This window comes from Schistocerca nitens, chromosome 1 (genome assembly GCF_023898315.1).
Source record: "Schistocerca nitens isolate TAMUIC-IGC-003100 chromosome 1, iqSchNite1.1, whole genome shotgun sequence".
Taxonomy (NCBI): domain Eukaryota; kingdom Metazoa; phylum Arthropoda; class Insecta; order Orthoptera; family Acrididae; genus Schistocerca; species Schistocerca nitens.
Genome location: NC_064614.1, coordinates 969,181,927 through 969,202,303, shown reverse-complemented (window position 1 = coordinate 969,202,303; position 20,377 = coordinate 969,181,927). Strand labels below are relative to the sequence as shown.

At 42.4% G+C, this 20,377-nt stretch overlaps 1 protein-coding gene across 1 annotated transcript in view; it reads right to left on the bottom strand.

Annotated features, from left to right (window-relative positions):
• Positions 1–20,377, bottom strand: part of LOC126237581 (apolipoprotein D-like) — a 92,946-nt gene that overhangs the window by 42,275 nt on the left and 30,294 nt on the right. The window contains exon 2 of the mRNA XM_049947735.1: positions 5,353–5,478. Coding sequence (XP_049803692.1) covers positions 5,353–5,472 — 120 coding nt within the window. The 5' untranslated portion in view covers positions 5,473–5,478. The remainder of the gene's footprint in view (positions 1–5,352; positions 5,479–20,377) is intronic.

The window sequence follows — 20,377 nt, the reverse complement described above, 5'->3', positions numbered from 1 at the left end:
AATACGCTTTTTGACCGGAGGCTTCCAATTTCTGCTGGCTTCTGAAACTGAGGACTGGATTGAGGTTGTTAAAGCTAGTGTTTCAACGTATTTTACAAAGGAAAAAGTGAAACGAAATACGCAAGGCTTCCCGTTTGGCGTTCCCTTTTTTCAAAGTGTGGGTTTTATTTATTTACTTTATTTATTTATTTTGCGTATGGCAATACAGCGACAATATTTTATATAAGTACAACAATATGTAAATGAAATGTATAAAACAAAACAATGTGTAAACAGTACATGTGTAAAAAACAAGCAATAGCACAAAAAGATAAAGTACAAACACTCAAGACAGAATAACTACACGTTAAAAGCTTGGCAAGCCTGACTAGAAACTCATTCATATATTTAAAGCTCAATATCTAGATTGCACAGCCAATCCAAAGTAGAGGGTTTCAGATATATAACCTCTGAGACAGGTCTGGCGTATCTTCTTAAGGGGCATTCCTCAATAATATGGCGGACGTTCTGTTCTGGTGCTCCACAGTCACAGGCTGGTGAGTCGCATAGACCCCTCATGTACTTGTATGCATTGCATCTTGCATGGCCCGTTCTGATACGATTTAATATAGTCCAGGTACATCTCTTCAGGTCAAAGTCCGGTAATTCGAGAGTAGGATCTTGGATACCTTGTTTATTAATTCCAGAATCATTCCAAAAGTGCCGCCATTGCTCCTTGATGTCAGGTTGATGTTCTTGTGTATTAACCCATATAGGCTTCCGTGACTTAAAGCGTGTCGATGGTATTTCGTTCAAAACATCATGGATTGGTAGATTCTGTGGGTAATCTGAGTCATGAATTTTTGAGAACTCTCTTACTGCTGCTTCTTGCCTTCTCAATTGTGGAGGTGGAATATTGCTTGGAGTATGCAGCCAAGGGACTGGGGTGGATTTAATAGTGCCCGTTATTATCCTCCATTCACTCGTTCAACTGGACGTCGATATTCTTAGTAAGAGTGCTCGAATGCCAGACAGCAGAGCAATATTTGGCAACACGATATACCAGGGCTATTGTGTCAGTACGTAAGGTGGATGCTTTAGCTCCCCAAGTCGAGCCAGCCAATTTTCTCAGGATGTTGTTGCGACTCTTTAGCTTTTGGCTTACGTTTTCTAGATGTTTTTTGTAAGACAGGAAACGGTCTAGTGTTATGCCAAGGTTCAAAAAAATGGCTCTGAGCACTATGGGACTTAACGTCTATGGTCATCAGTCCCCTAGAACTTAGAACTACTTAAACCTAACTAACCTAAGGACATCACACACATCCATGCCCGAGGCAGGATTCGAACCTGCGACCGTAGCAGTCGCGCGGCTCCGGACTGAGCGCCTAGAACCGCTAGACCACCGCGGCCGGCGTTATGCCAAGGTATTTGGGGTTGAAGTTGTGTTTGACTCTTTGTTCACAGAAGTTCACATTCAGTTCCTGGTGGGCCATTTTATTGTTCAAGTGGAAAGCTTGGTTGGATTAGGGCAGAGTCGCCATTTTTTATAATAGGAATTCAAGGACTCCAGAACTTCTGTGAGTACGTTCGCTCCTTCCCCAAGTGTTTTAGATTGTACAACTAGTGCCAAATCATCGGCGTAGCAAAATTTCCTGCTGAATGTATTTGGAAAGTCGCTAATATACAAATTAAAAAGGGTTGGAGGCAACACAGATCCTTGAGGAAGGCCATTTTTTATTTTATACGATCTGCTGGTGTTGTGGCCGATGCTCACTTTGAAAGACCTGTTCGTCAGCATGTTGTTCATTAAGGTTGCCAGTTTTAAACTAGGTAAAAGGGGTGCGACGTATAGACAGCCTCCAAGATGGTGTACCCCGGGCAACGGACTGCGATAGCAGGACGGCAGAAAGTCTACACAAATGGCCGACGAACTAAATCATTGATCTCTCACAGCCACACACAGCGACAAAACAAGGAAAAAAAGTGTGGGTTAACATATGGTTATGGCCGAGCGGTTCTAGGCGCTTCCGAATGGAACCGCGCGACCGCTAAGGTCGCTGGTTCGAATCCTGCCTCAGGCATGGATGTGTGTGATGTCCTTAGGTTAGTTAGGTTTAAGTAGTTCTAAGATCTAAGGGACTGATGACCTCAGATGTTAAGTCCCATAGCGCTCAGTGCCATTTGAACCATTTTTAACAGATGGTTATCTAAACATCGAAATACATTGCCGGAAAAAAATAGGACATCCAGAAAGACGACGTCGAATTTGATCCGATGACGCCATATGCCACCTGGGGAATAGCAGAAGACACTGATAATGGTTTCTATGCTACCTGGGGGATAACAGATGAATTGATAATGGATTTAACGTCGACCGGCAACAGAAAGCGCAGTGAAATATCTACCGGAGCGCCTTCTGCGTCCGACCTTTAATAGGCAATGCTCAGATCTAGAAGGCTCCATGTGGTGCAAACGTGTGAAGCAAGCAGGCAACCATGCCACGGAGACGCACTCGTGCTTCTTACAGCCAACTGAGCGAGTCTGAAAGGGGTCAAATAGTGGCCTTCCGAGTGGCAGGATGGACCTTTCGCAGAATTGACACAAGTTGAGCGTGTTTGGTCAGTTGAGCAACGACGCTGGTATCAGTGGACAAGATTCTGGACTTCTACGCAACACAGATTCCCGCCAGGATTGTTGTGTTAGCAAATCTTGCAGCTACCGCAGCTCAGGTAAGAAGGCTTGTGAGAATACACATGTCAAAACTAACTTTTGCGAACCGGTTATTAGCACTGGGACTTTGGCCATGCACATCTCTAGCCCGCCTTCCACTCACGCCAGAGCATTGACGTACACGGCTAGACTGGTGCCGTCAAAGGATCACTTGGAAGGGTGTTTCAGTATGGGTCGATACCTGGTACCTCAGAACCACTTGTGCTATTGATCCGCAAATGTGATAATTTATGCACTATTGCACTATTGCAACAATAAATCTTGAGGAAATTGGAAACTTCCAAAAAGCTGTATTAATTTTTTTCCAGCGGAGTGGCTTTGACTATACTTATGGCAATGTCAGTGACTGCAACATCTTCTGAAAGCTGTTTTATGAAATTAAAATTGACTATGGGCGTGAGCAGACAATCAGGTTTAGCTATCTTGTCGATAGATTACGATACAACTGCTAAACTGGAATCAATGGCGTAATCAGTTTGTTTCGTTCAAATCAGGCGAATGGTAAGTAAAATTATAGTATCACGAGCGCAGTTTTTTTTTTAAAAGATTCGATCGGGCGTGTAGCTAAAACCACAATAAAAATACGATGAAGATTTGCGTCTGTCTGTTCCGCAGTGTCTCAGATATGTCCGTCAATCGTGTCACCTTGCACTTTTCATTTCTTCGTGTATAGTGAGTACGTAAATATGCCTAAGACAAGAGAGTCTCCCATCAAGTGTGAAATGTGTGCTGTCATTGGATTTCTTCCTGCTGAGACGTTTCTCCTGTTTCCCTGCAGGCCACATAATCTAACTGTCATACATTACAGCAAAAGAACATTGACGAGGAACGTATAGACGTTCCTGATGCTGGGAAAGAAACGAGTGTCATTTGATGATCTTGTACAGCGAGTGCATCAGGGTATTCGAGAAAATCGTCTACGAAGGACAATTCAGAACAAGCGAAGAGGAATGTTGCCACCAGGCACTGTCCTTCACGACAACGTTCGGCCGCACAGTGCAATTGCAACAGAAACGCTCCTGCAGCCTTTTTTGTTGGGAAGTGTTTGATCACCCGCCATACAGCCTGGGTTTGGCTCCCTCCGATTTTCATCTCTTTGCTAACTTGAACTGCTGGCTGTGAGGACGCCGTTTTGGCGCAGACAACGAGCTGCAGACCATCGTAGAGAATTGATGGAAAGCACAATCGGGTGCCTTGTATCATGAGGATATTGGAAAGTTGGTACCACACTTTGAGAAACGTTTAAGTCGTAGGGGCGACTATGTAGACAAGTAGACGGAAAATTTAGTCTAATATTGCTAATAATACATTTTTTTATTTGCAATGTGGTTTCCGGTTCGCGACCGTTCGGCGCTTAAAAAAAAAGCAGCCCTCGTAATAAAATTGCTTAAGAGGCACATTTTCTCAACGTCCTCTTTCTTTTATTGCTGTCTTTTATTTTTAGTCAGTAATTTATACACTATTAATAATTCATCAGGAATAAACGAAATCTGTTCTTTATCATACATCGCACTAAACCCAACGCACATTAATTGCCACATCCTATCTGGGAAAGTCAGCCCAAAGCGGCTAAAGCCCTCTTTAAGCTGACTTTTCCAGATGTGATTTGTTGTACGATAACGTGCTGCATTCCTACAGGACGTTAATTTTGTACTGTTTATATTATTGGAAGGAGAAACCGCATTGGTCGTATTTTTTTGTTTTATTATCCGCAAAATCGATTTTCGGTCACTTAGTGACCATCCTCAGTGCTGTAATATACAATTAAAATTGGTAAGCACTGGTATCAACAAGCTTAGAACGATCACATGTGACCATGTAATTGTATATTACAGCATTGAGGATGCACACTAAGTGACCGAAAATCGATTTTGCGGATAATAAAACAAAAAAATACGACCAATGCCCTTCTCCATCCAATTATATCCATTATCTGGTCATGGTGCACGGAACACTCTGTGGAGTCGCCAATCAATGTTTATATCATGTTAAGCCTTGTGATGCCAATTGAGGAGCTACTCGACCTAATGATAGCGGCTCCTGTCAAAGGAAACCAAACCATCATAACGACCGGGAGAGCGGTGTGCCGACCGCACGCCCCTCGTATCCGCATCCTCAGCTGAAGATGACACGGCGGTCGGATGGTCCTGATGAGCCACTTGTGGCCTGAGTACGGAGTGCTTTTATATCACGTTAAGTAAATATCTTGAAGTGCTTATTTATCATTCTGCACAGTACACAGCAAAATGATGTTAATGCTCTAGGAAATTGTACTCGATAATGGTGTGAAAACCAAGATATAGATTCTAAATTACTTACAACAATGACATATTTAATTTGTTGCCGTCAATATTTTATATCAAGTTTTAATTGTTCAATAGTGCTTCACGTTAACTATACGTGCAGCTGGTACAAAATTATAGAATTCGGTAAACGTCTGTAGAAAAAAATGCAAAAAGATAGTTTTATAGGGAACGGGAGGTGTGGTATTTCTGACAGGAGCACAGGATGACCTCAGTATGGCTCTGCAGCGTAGGGTGAAAATTCATCCTTTTATTGCAGTAACTTGTTTCAGAGCTAATGTATGACACTGCTGTAGTCTCCAGGCTACGTGTACAGCTCGTGGCGTGCAGTGAGACTCACCCTCTCGACGCTGAAGTTGTGCTCCACTTCGACGTCTGGACAGGGCCCCAGCCCCGGCACCTGCCCCACTGCGGGAGACGCCGCCAGCCACGCCGCCAACAGTACTGCCGGCAGGAACATCGCTAACTGCAACACGTCAACATTGCACGTGTTGTTACCAAAGCAACGGGTGCATCTGAACTTTAGCCGGTGCTACAGCTGCGTTTTCGTCGTGGCATGGATGTATAAAATTTGTAGACAGGCACCGAAAGAATTAATCTTTCTGCGCAACACCTAATTAGATCAGCAATTATGGGATAGGTTCCATGAATTCCGTTTAACAATTTTCGCCTGTCCTATCCATATAATGATAGGTAGTATGAATTTTACCTAACAATTTTCATCCATCCTATCCAGCTAATTGGGTAAGATACACAGGGTGAATCACCTAACGTTACCGCTAGATATATTTCGTAAACCACTAGCCCCTCTCCTCACGTTCGGTCTGTGGAATCGGTTCGTCAGTATTTGATGTGGTTTACGAAATATATCCAGCGGTAACGTTAGGTGACTCACCCTGTATACTATGTGATCGAAAGTAACCGGACCCTCCCAAAAACACACATTTTTCGTATTAGATGCATGGTGGTGCCACCTACTGTCATGTACTCCATATCAGCAACCTCAGTAGTCATTAGACATTCTGAGAGGGCAGAATGGGGAGCTCCGCGGAACTCACGGACTTCGAAAAAGGTCCGGTGATTAGATGCCACTTGTGTCATACATCTGTACGCGACATTTCCTCACTCCTAAACATCCCTAGGTCCACTATTTCCGCCGTGATAGTGAAGTGGAAACGTGAAGGGATACGTACAGCCCAAAAGCGTACAGGCTGCCTCGTCTGTTGACTGGCAGAGACCGCCGACAACTGAAGAGGATCGTAATGTGTAATAGGCAGACATCTATCCAGACCACTGCACCGGAATTCCAAACTGCAGTAGGATCCACTTCAAGTACTATTACAGTTAGGCGGGAGATGAGAAAACTTGGAATTCATGGTCGAGCGGCTGCTCATAAGCCACACATCAAGCTGGTAAATCTCAAACGACGCCTCACTTGATGTAACGCGCGTAAACGTTGGACGATTGAACAGTTGAAAAATGTTGTGTGCAGTAACGAACCACGGTACACAATGTGGCGATCCGATGGCAGGGTGTGGGTATGACGAATAGCCGATGAACGTTATCTGCCAGCGTGTGTAGTGCCAACAGTACAATTCGGAGGTTGTGGTGTTATGGTGTGGTCTTGTTTTTCATGGAGGGGGCTTGGACACCTTGTTGTTTTGCGTGGCGCTATCACAGCACAGGCCTACACTGATGTTTTAAGCACCTTCTTGCTTCCCACTGTTGAAGAGCAATTCAGGGACGGCGACTGCATCTTTCAACACGATCAAGCACCTGTTCATAATGCACGGCCTGTGGTGGAGTGGTTACACGACAATAACATCCCGGTAATGGGGTGGCCTGCACAGAGCCCAGGCCTCAATCCTACAGAAAACCTTTGGGATGTTTTGCAACGCCAACTTCGTGCCATGCCTCACCGAGTGACATCGATACCCCTCCTCAGTGCAGCACTCCGTGAAGAATGGTCTGCAGTTCCCCAAGAAACCTTTCAACACCTGATTGAACGTATGACTGCGAGAGTGCAAGCTGTCATTAAGGCTAAGGGTAGGCCAATACCATATTGAATATCAGCATTACCGATGGAGGGCGCCACGAACTTGCAATTCATTTTCAGCCAGGTGTCGAGATACTTTTGATTATGTAGTGGAGGTCGCGCTGGACACGGTGGCCGATGCCCAGTGACCAGTTTTCGTCCAAAGCGCCGGGCAAGTTCGTTCGTTTCTTGAGAAGGGGAGGCCCACAAGCGTTTGCCAACTTTCTGCCGGTCGGCGATGACAGAATCGACGCGCACGCCTGGCAATCTTTCTCAAACAGTTTATAGAAACTATGCAGCAAAAAAATTTCATTTTTGATTTACTTTCAGCTTTATATGTAACATTTGCTATTATGTACCCATCATTTCGTTAATGGTCATACTTACCGTGATATTTACGCTGTACGAAATTCTAAAATGTTTGCTATGAAAAATAGGGGTCGCTTTGATTTTGCGTTTGGTGCATATTGCGTAATATGTTGCTACGTCTGAAATTTATCTAAGATATTGAGTATTTCTTGGTTGGAGGTCTCTGTCTGTTACCAATCTCGTAAAAATTGATCTGACATAGCGAGGTCATTTGCGTTCGAGACGTACCACCTGTAAAACCAGAGTCAAAATCCACAACATTCCTCACATTCTATAAACGGTTTCAGATACCGATATGAGATTTTGGCAAATGATTGCATACAAAGAGGACCGTGTTTGCCATTTGCTTACTATGTGAAACTTCATTGTCTACTGTTTATTCCACTAGCTACCTACTTTTCCAATGAAAGAATGTAATTTGTTAAAGGCCATCGATACCTGCAGAAACTAGAAATGCTATGGGTTTTGGAACAACAAAAGCGAAGTCATTACAAAATGGCTCAAATGGCTCTGAGCACTATGGGACTTAACACCTGAAGTCATCAGTCCCCTAGAACTTAGAACTGCTTAAACCTAACTAACCTAAGGACGTCACACACATCCATGCCCGAGGCAGGATTCGAACCTGCGACCGTAGCGGTCGCGCGGTTCCAGACTGTAGCGCCTAGAACCGCTCGGCCACTCCGGCTGGCGAAGTCATTACACTTTTATTTTGTACCGTGGTGGTGCTTTTCCATAAGATGCTGATCTTAATTGTCCTCAGTTCTCACTTAATAAACTTAATCAACTACTGCCTTTTCATAAGGTGCTGGCCCTACTTTTCCTCAGTTTAAACTTAATAAACCAATGTTTCAGTATTCTATTTCAATTTTGCATCTATGCAACATGTTACCGAGGTGATACCATGAAAATTCCGCTGAGTTTTGGTAAAAGAAGCAAATTTTAATATTGCAATAAGAGTAATGTGTAGGGTTTTACTCTAAATTCCCTACTTGTGACACTTCTCTGAAAGTTACAAGTGGTTGACAACACAGGCGAAAATAAATCGCTGGATTTTCGGCGGATTTCTTTTTAGATACTAACCAAAGAAGAGGGACAGATCTCTTTGGATGGTCACCACGCAAGTGTGTGCGTGAAGGGGCCCCACTTAATATTTACAAAAAAATGTGAGTGTAGTCATCAGTTTAGAGTGGCACTTCCCCTCCAGCTCTCAGCATTTCCCCTACAGCGCCTCCCTGCAGCCCCCATCACTACCACTCTCCCCAAGCATACCCTGCCATCTTTGCATCTACCAGCTATGGTATTCTGCATGCATTATACTTCAAACTAACTCTCGAACTCTAAGATGCAGGCAACAAGTATGCCATAATAAATAGAGGGAATGGATACATCCACCATCAACCATATCAACAAAATCTTTGCATAGCCGTCTGACCCTACCCAAATAGCATCTGTATTTTTGCTCCACAGAAGCTGTATCACTATCCCCTAATTATTTAATGTTGTTCACTGCACCTCACATTCTGCATCCTCTTACCTTGGGGCACACGAATTTTTTATCACCTCATCAAATTCCTCTCCCTTCTCGTCCCCAATTAGTACATTCATTTATTAGGTCTACAACTTAAATTCCACCTTTTTTCTCACAGTTCGAGACTTTATAGTGAAAAATTTACATTAAAAAAATTACTATTCAAAGTATTGAGCATTGCTGGCCATTACTTTCTCCCATCTTTCAGGCATCATACGAATCCTGCAGCAGAAGAACTGGGCGTCTTTTGAGGAGATCCGATTTTGCACTTGTTCATATGAATGGAAGCGCTGTTCAGCCAGGCCATGTGTCATTGATCGAGGTGGTAGTCAAAGGATGCAATGTCTGGAGAACATGGTGGGCGTGGTATGACTTCCTATTTCTGTTGTGTACGACATCATACACAATAGTAAGGAGAGGTGGGTCATGGAGTCATGGTAGTAAAGCTGAACAGGAGCAGAAATGATAGGCAAACAAGTTAACACAGCAAACAAAAGATTTAATTTAAAATGAACAGTCGAGATGGCTTGTATATAAGGCGAAACCAGTCAATAAAGAAATATTATCGCGGTCTCGACTATTAATTTTAACTTAAATGTAACATCCAGTCACTGCTCTCCGTAGACAAAATTTATGAACAAAAAATTTGCTTATTTATATTTCTCAAAGCGTATGAAGACTACGAATAATGTAGCAGGAAATAGAGCCCAGCAATCAATGTCAATAAGGATAAGACTCTCTGTACTAAACCACGATCGACTGTAGCCCTCTCAGACCCCACATCACAGCCATTCTCACCATTGTGAATAATGACATTTTGCTGTCTGTTGCTAAAGGAAGTGGTGAACCAACTGTAAGCTACTCCCCGTATTCCTTAATGGTCTAACTTCTGGAGCAATATTTTGTGATCACCACACGCAAACGCCTAGTTAAATCAAAAAAATATGCCTAGCGTTCGAAACCTTTTGTTTAACCCATCCAGTACCTCACAGAGAAAAGAGTATATAGCATTTTCAGTTGTTAAGCGACTTCTAAGGCCGAAATGTATATTTGATAGCAAATCGTGTGAAGTAAAATAATCAATTATCCTTACATATAGAGCCTTTTCAATAGCTTTAGCAAACACTGATGATACAGAAATAGGTCTAAAATTATCTTAGTTATCCCTTTCTCCCTTTTTATAAAGCGGCTTTGCTACTGAGTACTTTAATCGTTCAGCAAACTGACTATTCCTAAAGGAAAAATTACAAATACGGCTAAATACAGGGCTAACATGTGCAGCACAGTACTTTAATATTCTACTAGGCACTCCATTATAACCATGAGAGTTTTTAGTCTTCAGTGATTTAATTATGGACTCAATCTCCCCACTGTCTGTATCACAGAGGAGTATCAATCTTGGAAAGGCATTTGCCAAGAAAGTTATATGATTCCCTGTAGAAACTAAATTTTTATTTAATTCACAAGAAATTCTCAGGAAATGATTGTTAAATACTGTACATATATCTGATTTATCAGTAACAGAAATATTTTTACTACGAACTGACTTTACATCGTCGATCTTGTGCTGCTCACCAGATAATTCCTTCACAGCTGACCATATGGTTTTCATTTTATCCTGTGCTTTAGTTATTCCATTTGCGTACCACATACTCTTTGCCTTCCTAATAACATTTTTAAGCACCTTACAATACTGTTTGTAATGGGCTACTGTAGCTTGATTGTGACTACTTCTAACATTTTGATGTAATTCCCGCTTTTTCTACATGGTATTCTTATCCCAATAGTCAGCCACCCAGGCTGCCTATTACTGCTAGTACCACGTTTAGAACGTTGTAATGGAAAGCAACTCTCGAAGAGCATGAGAACTGTGTTAAGGAAAGCATTATATTTATCATCTATGTCATCGGCACTATAAACATCCTGCCTCTCATGTTTCTTGACAAGGTTTAAAAAACTCTCTATTGCTGTTGCTACATAGTTTGCAATTGTATGTGACATTTGTTTGAGTACAAAAGCCTTTTAGTGTTACAATTTGTCCATCATGGTCTGAAAGGTCACTCACCCTTTTATTAACAGAATGCCCATATGGTAATGAAGAATGAATAAAAATATTGTCTATGGCTGCGCTACTGTTCCCATGCACCATAGTTGGAAAAAAACACAGTCTGCATCAGATCATATGAATTTAGGAGATCTACCAACATCCTTTTCCTTACACCATCATGCACAAAATTTATATTGAAGTCACCACATATAACTAATTTCTGGTACTTACAAAGTGAGTCAAGTACCCTCTTATATAAATAAGGAACTCCTGTTCCTTATTTATATAAATGTTATGCCATCTAATATTACGAATAACTCTAAGATATTTCTCTTTGCTGATGACACTAGCTTGGTAGTAAAGGATGTTGTGTGCAACATTAGCACGGTTTCAAATAGTGAAGTTCATGACCTAAGTTCAAGGGCTGTAGAAAATAAACTAATGCTAAATCACAGTAAGACACAGTTTTTACAGTTTCTAACACACAATTCAACAAAACCTGACGTTTTAATTTCACAGAATGGGCATATGGTTAGTGAAACTGAACAGTTCAAATTTCTAGGTATTCAGATAGTAAACTGTCTTGGAAAGCCAATGTTCAGGATATTGTTCAAAGACTTAATGCTGACATTTTTACTATTGAACGGTATCTGAAGTGAATAATCATTCGACACGATAATTAGTCTACTTTGCTTATTTTCATTCGCTTATGTCGTATGGTATTATATTTTGGGGTAACTCTTCCCATTCTAAAAGCATATTTTTGGCTCAGAAACGGGCGGTTCGGGCAATAAGTGGTGTAAGTTCACGAACATCTTGTCGACCCCTGTTCACGAGCCTGAGTATTTTGACATTGGCCTCTCGATATATATATTCCTTACTGTAATTTCTTGTTAACAACGTTAGCGTATTCCCAAGAATAGCAGCTTTCACTCAGTTAATACTCGGCAGAAATCAAACCTGCATTTGGTTTGGACTTCCTTAACTGTGGTCCAGACAGGTGTGCAGTATACTGCTGCATCCATTTTCAATAAGCTACGACTTAGCAGTAATCCACACGATGGGTCACTCCTTTTATTGTTGAAAAATTAAGCTGACCCTTGTTGTATTGTTGATTGCCTTTACTTAAACTTATGGACTGAATTTTTTCGGCTTCATAAACATTTAATTTTTATCTGTTATTACTTTTATGTTGTAATTTCACGTACTGATACGTGCCATGACCTTGGAGATTTTCTCCTCAATTTGGTCCTACGGAACTTGACCTGTAACTAAATAAATAAATTGTGTGGTAGCCATGACTGTGTATCGTCTATGTAGCGTCATGTAGTGAACAAGCTCCAAGTGAAAGTGGCTGTCTGGGTGCCGCCATCTGCACTATACTATGGTGGCAGAAGGCGTTCATAGTACCAAACCATTCAAGGTGTGGCTCAGCGAGTGCGTTCCATTGGGTGCACCAGATCTTGCACGACCACTATCAGCTATGACGGAGACTTACAAGTCTGCTGCCAACTTTGACGTCTGTGGGGTGGTATCCATATGTGATACCACAATTTCAATGATTCTAAGTGTATTTGGACAGGTTTTGTGACATAGGGTTTAGCATTGTCATGCTACGAAATCGTCTTTTCATATCTATCGCTGTACTGTGGCCATTTGTCTTTCAATTCTCGGCTCAAACACATCATTTGCTTTCAATTAACGATCTCCTATGATTGTTTCCATCGGTTTCAGTACCTTCGAAAACCTTCTCTCTTCCACCGCCATGGCAGTCTTCGATGTAAAACCACTATTCGTAACGCATTAAAAAGGTTCTCTGCATGTTCTTTCACCAACATGTGCCTTACCACAGGTCTTACCCAATATATATTATGAGCCGTAGCCATAGATTTATCCATGTTAAAGCAGAAAATTAAAATTTCCCTAAAATGAGGAGAATTTTTCTCATAAAGTGACATATTAAATCGAAAATAACTTTATGATGCAATCACAAGTCGACTAATAAGTTGATGGCGTTATGTTTACGTATGCCTAAGCTTACTGTGTGATAATTACGACCTATCACGTGCAACACCTCTTGCTGCTACAGCCATCTATTGCAATTCATCTAGTAAACTCGACCCAAACAATTCCATCCATTATTTCTTAGCACCCAATCTAGGCACTTTGCCTCACGAATACGAATACATCCTCCCAATTCTGTTCTTATATAGACTCCACATTTCTCCCTCACTCAACTTCAGCACACTTCCAACGCAGTCTGTGATATCCGATTTGACATCTATCTCACTTATTAAATCTAACACTTAGAACACTGGATACGTGTTCTGGAGAAGCGGTATCTTAATGTGTCCATCCGTTGCGTCGCTAAAGCAGTTAAGATGGTTCCTCCGAAAAGAAATGGCTAACTTCCTTTCACACACTTGTCAGGTCAGAACATTTCCTCAGTGTCTAATGACCATCAAGGGATGCAAACTCTAGACTTCCAACAACTCATCGCTACCCAAAATCTTATATCCTCACAGTATCAGCGATTTCTCCAACTCGAAAACTAGTCTCTTGAGGTATGGGTCCTTCCAAACAGCGCAGTGTTCTATCAGCATTTGCACCCTCTCAGTAGTGTGCCACGACTTTCATGACAAAGTCTTATCCCAGTTTGCAGTTGACACCAGTGCTGGTGATGCGTTACCATGCGAAAAAGCCGAGCGCAGCGCTAAGGCGGGAGGAGGAGTGGCTGTGAGTGTCAGCAGAGAGCAGTCTGTTGTGTGGGCGTTGAGGCAAGGATGCAGCAACCACTTGGAGACAGTGCTGGGGGCTACGGGCAGCAGCAGAGGACAAGACTTCGCATGCAGTGCAGGGCGTTAGATGACGTGCCGTCTTGTTTAAGTCCTAGAATGGCTACTTCATCAAAATGGCTGGGAGGCAGTGGCAGCCGGAAAAAGGGGTGGCAGTTAGCTGTCGACAGCGGCTAAGAGTGTATGGACGTGTATGGACGGTGGGGCAAACACTGTCGTCATGGGGATTGGAAGCTGAAGGAAAGAGAAAGTCTACATAGACTCATCAAGAGAGCACAACAAGTGAACAACCGTGATGGGGTTAGCTGTTTAAATGAAGCGGCAAGTTCACAAGAGGGATCCAGTCTGCTCTTGAACAGCAGTGCACAAGTGGAGTGGCGCATCAGTTGTACCCTGCAGAAACATTGCTATGCACACGAATGTGTCTGGCGGTGTTTTAGTCTTAGCTTTGTCAGTTGTCATAAAGCTGAGCCCATGGCAAGTTTCAGTAGGAGAATTTTTGGATGAACTAGACCCTGAGGGGTACCTTACTTTGCTGTTAATTGTTATTATCTAGTTTACTTTCCTGATACATAAATTACAAGCCTTGTTTTGATTTACCGATCCGATTTACTTGTTCCTGTTGCCAGTATTGGATAGGCTGGTTTCGAGTCCTCTGATTTTTATTGTTTTGTTGATTAATAGTCCGCCCCGATAGCTGAGTGGTAAGCGCGGCGGTCTGTCACGCCAAGGGGCCCGGGTTCGATTCCGGGTGGTTCGGAGATTTTCTCCGCTCAGGGACTGGGTATTGTATTGTCCTCATTATCATTTCATCATCATCAGTGGAAGGCAACGGGAAACCACACATGGCCTCACTTCCCTAGGGGCTCAATCAGTGGACCTCTCTGACGAGGTTTCCCTCATGACCAGACCTGCCGTAAGGCACAACACAAAGTTAAGCTTGTTGATTAATGGCATTCATATTAGTTGAGACTTTTGAGTGTCGACCTGGTTGGATCAAATTTTATGTCGTAAGCTACAGCCCTTCTTGTTATTCCTTCTAGAAATTGCGTGCGTTGGTGCTATGTGCGTTAACCTCCACTTCCAGCGTGGGTAGGTGTGCCGGCCCTGGATCTAATACGCACAGTGGATTACAGACGGGGGTGAGTGTGCCAGCCATCCAGGATATGGCTTTTAGACGGTTTCCAACATCCCACTAGGTGAATACCTGGTTGATACCAAGTCCTGTCTCAGTTAAACGATTCGCCAACGTTTAGAGAATTTTTGCACGATTATACATGATTCGTGCTACACACATACAGTTTGGGTACAGACGTTTCCGTACCACGGGGTAGCTCGCTGGCGACAGAAGGACATCCGGCCACCGGTTAAACTAACTATTCCAAATCGGTCAATAACCATGTTGCGGGACAAAGGCACAAGGAAAAGGAGAAGAAAATTCCTTCTCCCCTATGTAGGCCTTAGCGGCAGAGTTGTATATTGTTTTATGCACTCCTTGTGACGGTAAACCTACATTTATATGAGAGGCAGGAATTTTACCGTGTTGGTATGCTGTTTTAGATATAAAGTTAATGTGTATGTGTTGGGACGAGTGGTCGTCATTTTCTGTGCTTATAAATAATGCCCATCTGATTTCTTGAATTATGCTGTTAATAACCATGTTGAAAGCTTATTAAGTATTTGCGCGCACACCACTCCCACCGACTTTCCATTCGCTCCGTTTCTTGGGCAGCCTTTGTAAAAAATAAATAAATAAATAAAATGCAATGAATTTTTTTTTTCAATTTTAACAATTAGTATACATTATTGGGTCTGTTACGCACTCTTGAATATTTCACATTTTACACACATTTTATATGTTCTGAGTTTTGCATAGGTGACAGATCTCCGCTCACTGGTGCAAATGTGAAATTACAGGAAAGAAAGCGAACAGAGACAGCAAGTCTTCACGCCGTTCTTAGTCTACAATTGCAGACACGTGTTCGATAATGCCAAAGAAGCAGAAAATAATAGGGTTAAGGTTCAGTGTCTCGTTCAGTATCAGAAATGGATCACATGAACGCGATGTAACACACTCTAAGACAAAAAAAAGTATGCACCAGGAAAGAATTATCCCGATGGGATGAAAATCGGTAAACGTGATGTGCATGTGCAGACAAGCAAACTTTCACAATTTCAGAAAATTTTGGCTTATTTGTTCAAGAGAAAGAGCTTCACAAACTGAGCAAGTCAATAACGGGTTGTCCATTTCTGGTCCTTAGGCAAGTAGTTATAAGGCTTGTCATTGATTGACAGAGTTCTTAGATAACATCCTGAGGAATATCGTTCCAAATTTTGTCCAACTGGCACATTAGATCATCAAAATCCCGAGCTGGTAGAATATCGTCGACGTAGCGCTGCGCTGTAAGGGTGCCGCTGATGGCAACCAAAGGAGTCCTGATATGAAAAGAGGTGGTACCCCAGACGGTCATTCCTGGTTGTCGGGCCATATGGAGGGTGACGCTGAGGTTAATCCCACCACTGACCGGGCAGAGTTCCGACACGTCTTTGGCCTGGCATCTCATTGACTGGAACAGAATAGTCTTCAGCGATGAGTTCTGCTTCGAACTGACCAGTCAACAGTTAAGACTTGTCTGGAGACGCCCCGGACAGTATCGGGATACCAACCGTACGGCCACTTATCAGATGCACGACAACCATTTGTGATGGTCTGGGATACCGTTTCTTTTCGTAGCAGGACCCCTTTGATTGTCATCTGCACGCTTACAGCACAGACGTACGTCGACTACATTCTACGCACCGTTTTCTTGCCCTTCTTGGCAAGCCATCCTGGGCTTACATTTCAGCAACATAATGCACACCAATACTCCGCGGAAGTTACTACTGCTTGTCTTCGAGATTGCCAAATCCTACCTTGTCCATCGTGATCGCGGGATCTCTCCCCAACTGACAACGTTTGGAGCATTGTGGGCAGACCCTCCAACCAGCTCAGAATTTTGACGATCTAAAGCAACTAGTCGGACAGAATTTGACACGATATCGCATAGAAAGACATGCAACAACTTTATCCATCACTTAGCCAACTATCATTCAGTCAAGGTGGTATACTCAGTGATAAAACAAAGCAGTAGGCTTTACCAGCAGTGTCGACCCTTAGACAATGAGTCTAAAAGTGTATTTTAAATACGACAGTGTGCCGTCTTGGGCACTGTAAAACATTTAAAACACTTGATAATGGCACTTTGAAGCCGAAATCATGATCGTGTAAATGGAACACTGCAAATAAAAAATAGTCTAATGGCGGTACTGACTTTAAAGAGCTGTCCATCACTGCCAAGTCGAATAACAGCTTACATAAGAGTCAGAGGTAGACCTACGTGTTGTTGACTTGCTCAATTTGTGAGGCTCTTCCTCTTGAATAAATCATCCCTTTTTCCTGAAATTATAATCATTTGTTTGACTGAATACCTACCTCAGATCTGCCAACTTCGGCTCCGTTCACATAATTCCTTCGTGATGCGTTGTTTTTTTTATTTTTACTCCTAGAATGCAGCTCCATTCGTATTAAACGGTTCTCAAAAGGTTTTCAAGATCACATCACAACGAACGGGAACTATCTCATCACGTACATAAACCGTACAATGTCTGTGTTCTGCCAAAACGTTTGTGGACAGCCGTCAACTAAAATTAGACGAATCTTAGACAAAGATTTCAACGGGCTTGCGACACCTAAGAAAACCACAGTCAAGTGCGCTGTGAAGGATAGTCACAGATTCAGAATCTAGGCACTCATAATATTCCATGTGAATGTGGTAGTAGGAGCGTGGATAATATTCAAACTACTTTTCACTGCGGTACACAAGCATGCCACATCAAGACCATAAATCTAAAAAAAAAAATGAGCGTTGGTCCAAGAGATCTTATGAATAAGCAGATGTTTTTTGATCACACACGGGTTCCATTCCAAGCTTCAAATTACTGTCATTTGATTATCAAAGATGCCTGGAAATTGCTATGTACTTCGACAATTTTAATATACGCACGGGATACAAACCAAGCACTTCGTGAAAATAGGAGCTTCGCAGAGAGAGATTACTGAGCAGTATGTCCAGTGTTACAAGAATTTACCTCTGGAGTACAGCACTGAATCGAAGTAAATTACAGACTGAGGTAAAACCTTAAAAGAAGAGAATCGAAGCGTTTGGGATGTGGTGTTACAGAAGGATCTTCAAAATTTGGTGGACTAATAAGAAATGATTAGATCCACGACGTAATCGGAGAGGGAACGAATATATGGAAGAGACAGGATGACAAAACATACGCTAAGACATCACGGAATAACTCCTGCGCTGCTAGAGAGATTCAAAGAGGGAAAAACCTCTAGAGGACAGAGGTTGGAACACAACGTCAAATATCCGAGGACGTTGTGTGTAGCTGCTACTCTGAGATGAAGAGGTTGCCACGGAAGAGGGAGACAGTCCTATATCATATATAGCGATATATTGGCGTCGCGAACCTAGAGTTCACTGGCACCACAGCGTCACCTCAACTTGTGAAATTCCGTCACCTCTTTGACAGTCACCAGCTGTGAGTATTGGCGAAGGGTCGGAAGTCTGGATAGATTTAACGCTAGTCCGCCACGATCATTTTATGTTCGGGAAATTCATCTATGCAGTTCTTGCCCTTTTTCTCCTCATTTGCAGTTAAGTTATAGGATATGGGTTCCGCCATTATGCAAACACACTGTCTTTTTCTTTGTACAAAAAAACATGTTTCAGCACCTCTGTGCTATTGTCAGTGAATTTTTGTTTATTGAAAGCTATAAAAAGTGAAAGTATTTTAAGTTATAACTGATTTAACAAAGAGAGGTCTAAAGAAAGTTTTTGTTCGTTTTGCTTCTTTCCGTGATTTTACATTAAAGGCGGAACCTATATCCTATGTTAGGGACTGACATACAGGCATTCAACGTGGGAGATAGCACGGACGCGAGGTAAGTAATGATTACAGATACAGTGTATCATTGGAAAGTTGAATTATGACATCAGTTCCTCTATGTGAAAAAATGAACCCGGAAATAAATCCGAATTTGTCGCTATATAAAAGAAACAGAGAGTCACATTCTTAAGATGTGTGAAATGTCGCGGTATCTATTTAGTAGGGAGTTAGAATTACAAAGAGGCCGAAATCCCTTGCCCAGGATCGTGCACAGTGAGTTAAGTTACAATCTTTTTGACTCTAAAAAGGGATCGTAAAGTAAAACGAACAAAAAAAGCCGTAGCAACTCCTTCCCCCAACCCCCCACCCCTCCCACACACAAATATCTTTGCTGCTGTGACATATTATAGGGCAGTTCTAAGTACGTCGTATAACGACATGTCAACCTTGCTATTTATACAGGTTGGGGAAAATAAAAGTGGCCCGGACGAATGGCTATCATTCGTGGTAGCGTTAACGGAGGGGGAAACGAGCAACGGATGGAACAAGTGCCTTACAACTTGCTGAACCTCAGAACTCATTTACACGATCTTCACACCCCTGATAGAGTTGTTAGGAGAGGCCAGTCTTGTCGCGGCCCTAGCCGGACAACCACGTCACCTGATCAGTCAGTGAGCGATTGCTTTGTGTGAGGAACTCTCAAGTTTGAGGTGTATCACAAGAACCCTCATAGTCTTCAAGAACCGCAGCAGAACATTTCGGATGAAACTGCAGCAATGCCGTCAGTCCAGCTTCGATTCGTCTCCATCAACTTGCTGAGGAGGGCTCAAAAGTGTCAAGAGATGAATGGCGTTCACTTTAAACATCTGCCATAGTCAGATTAGCACTGTAGTCCCTTTCCTCTGCTGTGTTTCTTTGTAGCCTGGAACTCTGTTTCTGGGCTACTGTCACTTGCCCCACCTTGTAAAATCAAACAAAATCCGCTGTTGCCAAAATTCACTACATATTTAATAAACATCTGTTTATAAACAACTAAACCTGTAATCTGAACTTATAAACGTCGTACTAAATGAATAGAATGCTCGGATGAGTATTTTGATGGGTATTATGTATATATACCATACTTGAACTCTAAAAAATGCTAGGAGCGGCCACAAAGTAAGTCTTACCAGAAAGGACGCTGGAAGCAACAGTACCTTTCTGTAGAAAACTAGTGCAAGTTCTGTTAAGATTTAGTTTTAACACAACCATTTAGTGTGGGGATATCGAAGAGAAGTTAATCCCTAGTCTTCAGTCCTTACTATTATGTCAGATGGCTCTGAGCACTATGGGACTTAACATCTGAGGTCATCAGTCCCCTAGAACTTAGAACTTCTGATACCTAACTAACCTAAGGACATCACACACATTCATGCCCGAGGCAGGAGTCGAACCTGTGACCGTAGCGGTGGTGTGGTTCCAGACTGAAGCGCCTAGAACTGCTAGGCCACTCCGGGTGGCTATTATGTTTAAAAAGTGTATTACAATACATATACGTAAGAAATTAAGCGAAAAGGTAAAGTACTAAACAGAAGAGTTGAGAAATAAATGTATGGGGTATCATCACCATAAGAACAGGCAGGTGCTACGTCATCTTGGAATAACGGTCCCGGG